Source organism: Electrophorus electricus, chromosome 16 (assembly GCF_041902795.1).
Source record: "Electrophorus electricus isolate QZ-2024a chromosome 16, ASM4190279v1, whole genome shotgun sequence".
In the NCBI taxonomy this organism is placed as follows: Eukaryota; Metazoa; Chordata; class Actinopteri; order Gymnotiformes; family Gymnotidae; genus Electrophorus; species Electrophorus electricus.
Genome location: NC_137512.1, coordinates 18,896,501 through 18,902,500, shown reverse-complemented (window position 1 = coordinate 18,902,500; position 6,000 = coordinate 18,896,501). Strand labels below are relative to the sequence as shown.

The window sequence follows — 6,000 nt, the reverse complement described above, 5'->3', positions numbered from 1 at the left end:
TTTAAGTCTTGGACTGGAAGGTACTGAAAGAATTAAACAACTGCACTGAATTTATTTCTGCTTACTCCAGGTACAACTTGAGAAGAAAGTTATTTACTGACAGATCAAACGTATAACAATATTTTCATTGTTTTAAAATAGTGAAACATACTAGCAAATACATCTTGCAGTAGAATACAAAGTAAAACTCCCCGCAAGTTAATCAAAAGTCCACCAGATCCCAAAATATGCCAAATAAGTGACAATGGAAATGCAATCATCACAGAATTTTATTTTTTTTTATCATTAACTACCACAATCTTTTCACAGCCCGTAATCTCGTACAAACATGAAACTTCTCTAAAGGGCGAGTGTCCCTGCTTTGTCTCAGGTGGCGTGACCACCCCCCCCCCCCATGTCCGTTTGTTCACTGCGCTCCGCTGAGCGTGAAACTTTCTGGCACTTGTCTTATTTGGATAATCTTGCTCCATGTGCAGAAGTTCTCCCACATGAACATCTGCTGCGATGCCCACGGCCCGGCAGCTGCACGAGCAGAGGGGACCGGCAACGCGGCACAGAGCGGGGCTGCTGGGTCAGCCGGGGCCCCAGCGCACCGCGGCCGAAGGACACGCTACGCCAGGCCCTGCTCGCGGCGGGACGGGGTGGGGTGGGGCTTCCATTCAGGGGTGGATCCGGCCTGCTGGGTCCACCAGGCCCCTGCCAGAGCTGTGGAATTCCGGCTCTTTCAGATAAAGGGGGAATGCGCGGTGCCGAGTCGTTGCCGCCTCGGCGCGCCAGTGAACCACGACGGAGAGGCGATGAGAAACGACATTCAAACCTTTGTCTTTTTTTTTTTTTTTTAATTCGGGAGAAGAAAAAAAAAAGAAATGAACACAATGCCCAGTTTCGGTTCATTTTCATTTCCGTGGAAGCAAGCCATTAGAGCAAGCAATTAGCAGAGCCAAAGGTTTAAGCCAACACGTTTAGCAACGCAGGGATATTACGGCACAAAACGAGACACGTTAATTCATCTTGTGTTCCCAGCGTTGGACTCTGAGGCACCCCACAGTCAACAGGACCGCTTTCAAACTGTTGTGCATGTGTGTGTGTCTGTGCAAAGAATATATAATATGCATGTGTGTGCGTGCGTTCATCCTGCTTTATCATCCACCGCTGACCACTTTAAGAAATCCCTTTTCGGCGCACGAGTAGCTGTTGTTATAGCACATTCAGGACATAGTTCTGGGCACAGGGGGACTATGGACTTGACAAGGGCTCGTAAATAAAGGGAGAAATTCAGGATGTCGATGACACAGGCCTGCAGTAAAGAAGCCGCTTGGGCCGCCGTGCCTAATGAGTTTTTCGCCTCTGCGCGATGGGGGTTACGGGGCACTTTAACGCATTCTCTATCTCGATAAAAATTACACACGCGCACACAAATCACCCGCACTTACCACATTGTACAGGCCAATGCACCAACGCTCAAAAAGGATCTGACCAGAGAAGCCGTTCACAAACGCAAACCAGATCTGAAAGGCAAAGCAGACAAACTCGTCAGTCAGAATGAGATGAGTGAGGGGGAAATTCGCGTAACAGTGCTCACACTGCCACACAATGTTCTCCTCTGTGAAAGCCAGAGACCTCACAAGTGTTCCCCTGCAATGCTGCTTTCTGTTTCATAATGATCAATATACAAATATTTCCTAAAACAACACATATTAAAAAGTAAATGCAAAACTAATTGTGACCCCCCCTCACCAGCAAACTTTGTAATTTTAGAAAAGAAAGCCATTTCCCCCAAATTTATGACCACATTCTGGTTGTGCCATAAATCCAACCAGATCTCACACTCACTTTGCTCCAAGTCATTCATTCATTTCAGGGGCTTTGACTGGAGAGCCATGGGTCTGAGACACTGATGTATGACGAGGTGACCCCTGCTCCCAGACACTCCCACCACCCTCCGTCACTGATAGTTGAGGACAGCGGTTCATCCACAGATTACCATCAAAGGGGCCGCACAGGGCCTCAGATTCAGACCCCAGGCCTTCTGTGGGCTGAGCCGGCTTCGAGTGATTGCCCCAAATTCTAATAAGTCACGCGTTCGAGACCTGGTTGAAATGTTAGTTAAATATGACAAGTACAAACCAAAAGGCAACAGAGAGCTTTTGGTTTAAAGGGTTATAACAGCAAACCGGTCATTTGTCAGAAGATTAGACGCTGAACCACAAGCAAAGGCTGCAACAGACTGATAGACGCTTTGAGAAGTCACCTGGCTCTGGTGGATATACTGTAATAAATGGAATATATAAAGGTTTAGTACCAAAACACTGAGAAGGTCCTGAGCGTAATGTTTTGACTGAAGCTGCACTGAAGCTCAGCACATCACTCAGGGAGGCATTCCTGTGTCTCGGGGGTGTGTGTGTGTGTGTGTGTGTGTGTGTAACGGATTGGACAGAGAGAGAGAGACAGTGCGCCCAGGACAAGTCGTGGTACGGTGGGGGCGGGTGAAGCCGTCACGCAGACTTTTGTTTCCCATCCGCATGATAACTGCTCCTGTGGCCTTGGATTGGAGTGGAACAGATCAGAGGAGCGCATCGTTGGAGCTCCTCCTTTGTGCTATTGGTGCAGGCCCCGACCCAGGAAACTGCCTTCCTGGGAATAGATTGAGCTGTTCCTGCCACGAATGCTGATCTCCCATCGGTGGGAGCTGCACTCCCAGTCGGCCTGAGCAGGGATGGAGAGAGAAGAGCGCAGATGAGGGGATCAGAGGAGGCCTTGGATGAGGTGAGAGCCAGAAGATGGAGAAGATAAGGCATATGTAAACCATATGGCATGGAGGCCGCGATTACCACCTCGTATGTCCATTGGAGACAGCAGGTTGTGTCCTTTCTAGGCCTGTCTGGTCCAGAGCCTGGAGACGCAGTAGTAAGACCGCTGGGTTTAAAGTGACATGCACGATACAGTGATTCAGTATGGGTGAATCTAGACACGATACATGACTACATGAGCAACTGGGCAAGAAATTAATCCGTACTGCGATGCGTTGCCCTCTGTTGGTTTCAGAAATGTAAAGAACTCCTGAATGATTTCAGGGATTTGTCTAACACACACAGACAAAAAACAAACAAACAAAAAAAGTTCAGCTTCAGATTTTACGGCTGGGCTTCAGTGAACTGGCGCATTAGCGATTCTCCATAGCGTGCCGCTGTCCTTCTTCGGAACGATGTCTGGATTCCCGCGGTACACCGAGGCAGACATCGCATGCTAATAGGCCGTGTGCGTGAGAAAGTGCATGAGAGTGTGTGCAGGGCACGGCTGCTGAGCAGACATCCAGGGCTGATGCGTAGGTTGCGGCCAGGCGGACGTTTCCTCGCTTCATTTAACTCCATTACGAAAGCATGAATTGCTACAAATTCTTGACTTTGACAGAACCCCCGACTGAGGCCCCAGCATGCAACAACAGCCGCCGCCCCCGCTGGTGCAAGTCAATGCATGAAAACGTTCTCAAAACAAATGTCTGTTTCCCCTCCTCTTCACACACTCAGGCGACCCCCTTACCCCACCCCACCCCACCCCACCCCACCCCACCACTCGCCCTCCAAACCACGCCTACCCATTCCAGCTCCTGCTCTGCTAACCATCAGGTGCATTCTACCGTGATATTGTTATTAAAAGGCAACCACAGCCCCTTCGCTCCCACTGCCGTTCTCAAACACACACACACACACACACACACACACACACACACACACACACCCACACACCCAAAATCTTTGCATTGTTCACCTCCTTTTGCAGCGGTCACATGGCCTGCAGCACATCTCTGCCCCCTGAAGCAGAGCTCCTTTACCCAGAAGCTCACCACTGCTCCGGTCCATCCACTAACCCACACCCTCCAGATGCAGCAGCTAAAGGCCGGCGCCTCGGGCTGAGTAGCACCGGTCCCCTCCAGGCTGTGTTGCTGCGCTAAATAAAACCCTCTATACATAGGCTAGCAGGTTAAACGCACTTGTGTGAGTGAGCGTTTTGGTCTGCTGCCCCCTCGCCCTGGCGGAGGTGCTCTGGAGAGCAGCGCGGTGACTCTGCTCATTGAGGCTGAAGCTTGCCGCTGGCTTTTTCTCCATCCTACTTTTAGCCCCCCAACCCAACATGCTGACAAATCAAGGGCCAGAGAGGCTCCCGGAATACCTATTACCCGACCGAGAACCAAACTCCAAATCCGCTGCTGTGTACGGAAAAGCTCATGCCAACCCGGTGGAGCGGAGAGGACAGGGAAACGTGAAAAAAAAAAGGGAGAGAAGGAAAAAGGAAAGTACAGGGAGAGGGCGAGAGAGAGCGGGGGGTGGGCTTGTCCGCTCCACCCCATCGGGCCCCTGCGCTCCGGCGGCGTGCTCCTTAAAATGCAGACGGGGCCCCGGGCCTTTCTTCTCTCCGCACAAAGGGCCTGAAAGAAACAGCAAGGCCAGGGCCGAAGAAAGAGAGGGTGCTAAACGCTTTGGCAGCGTGCAGGGGAGAAAACGGAGAGAGGGGCTCACGGGGGAGAGGGCCGAGGAGTTGGATAATGAGGGCACCAGGCGAGTCGCCGGGCCCCGGGCCCCTGCCCGGGCCCGGGCTCTTTCTGTGGGCTGGCCCCGCAGTCGGGCCTCTTGTAATTACCCCATAAATGCCACTTGTCTGTCAGCGTGAGCGAGGCCTGCTGACAAGCAGTCAATCAAGCACTCGAGAACCCAGCTGGACATTAGCAGTAGTGGTGAACTACGATCGTGTGGTTTTGTGTGTGTGTAAGCTTTTTAAAAAAAATGCAATTCTACAACATTTTAGAAAATAAGTACTTATTTACTACTGTTGCTGCAGTAGTCAAATTTAGCTTTTATTTTTTGAATGCAGTCCTGATTAAAAGATAAGTGAGACCACATGCTGTGTTAACTCCTGCTTCTGGGTAGTGACAGGCCAAACCTTCCAACGCCTTGTTGCTCGTGTTGCTGAGCAGAACAATCTGATTCTGTTTAAGCTTTGCTGTAGGCCTGATCCCGAACGACTCCCACAGCCATTTTTTATTTCTTTGTTCCGAACATGTTCCAGCATGTTTTATTATTCATCAGGGACTGAGCTCAATGTCCAGATTCTCTGACGGTAGACCTGTTTAACTGAGGTGTATACAGTAGATTACAGAGACTGACAATGATCAGTTTATGAGTAATTTAGGTCAGATTATTAAAAACAAACAAACAAACAAACAAACAAACAAACCCCCCCCACATCCTGATTAGGGTTTTGAAAAGCTGTGCCGTAAACATCTCTGTTCAGCAGCAGACTGAAAATTCCTGTCTGCTAAACTGTGCATAAAAAGCATTTTACTGAGTACAAATCCTTTACCACAGGTCGTCTACTGTGTATTACACTGCCTGTAGTGTACGAAGATTTGACTGGTCTCTCTCTCTCTCTCTCTCTCTCTCTCTCTCTCTCTCTCTCTCTCTCTCTCTCTCTCTCTCTCTCTCTCACACACACACAATAATAACGCAATGCTGCTAATACAAGTCTAAAATATACATTAACATCCTCATTCTCGTTCTTCCATTTTACAGCCCGGGGAGCAAAAAAAAAACAAAACAAAAAAACAACAACAAAAAAAACCCCCAAGACTACACACACTCGGAGGTAAACCTATTAGCGCAACAAATGCATCTCTTTAGGCACCACCTGGGAAGCAAGTGTCTTGAATGTCAGGCCCTCACAAAGGCGAGGCGTCTGCTACGGTTGCGGGTGGGTGGGTGCGGGTTTGCAGCCGGAGCAGACGGGGCGGCATTACGCTGACAAAGAGCCCCGCAGCGGGCCGGGCGCATACGCTTCCGGGCCGCAACAAAAGGCGCACCGCAGACGGGACTGGGAGCACGGCGCGCCGAAAGTCGCTTTTTGGCCCTTCTGTGATGCAAAGGAGACACAGAGCCAAGCAAGAGGAGGAGGAGTTGAGGGACTGTCCGAGGACATGCTGGTAGGGCGAGATCTGAGATTTGAGCA

At 50.1% G+C, this 6,000-nt stretch overlaps 1 protein-coding gene across 10 annotated transcripts in view; it reads right to left on the bottom strand.

The window, feature by feature from the left end:
* The window catches only part of atp8a1 (ATPase phospholipid transporting 8A1), a 92,783-nt gene that overhangs the window by 18,492 nt on the left and 68,291 nt on the right, over positions 1-6,000 (bottom strand). For 9 of the 10 annotated variants that reach the window (XR_014117450.1, XR_014117451.1, XM_081698585.1 and 6 more), the window contains one exon: positions 1,434-1,508. The exons of the other annotated variant lie outside the window; for it this stretch is intronic. Coding sequence is in view for 7 of the 9 variants with exons in the window: in XM_081698585.1 (XP_081554711.1) it covers positions 1,434-1,508 (75 nt within the window). In the remaining 2 variants the exon portion in view is untranslated. The remainder of the gene's footprint in view (positions 1-1,433; positions 1,509-6,000) is intronic. 10 annotated transcript variants of the gene reach the window in all.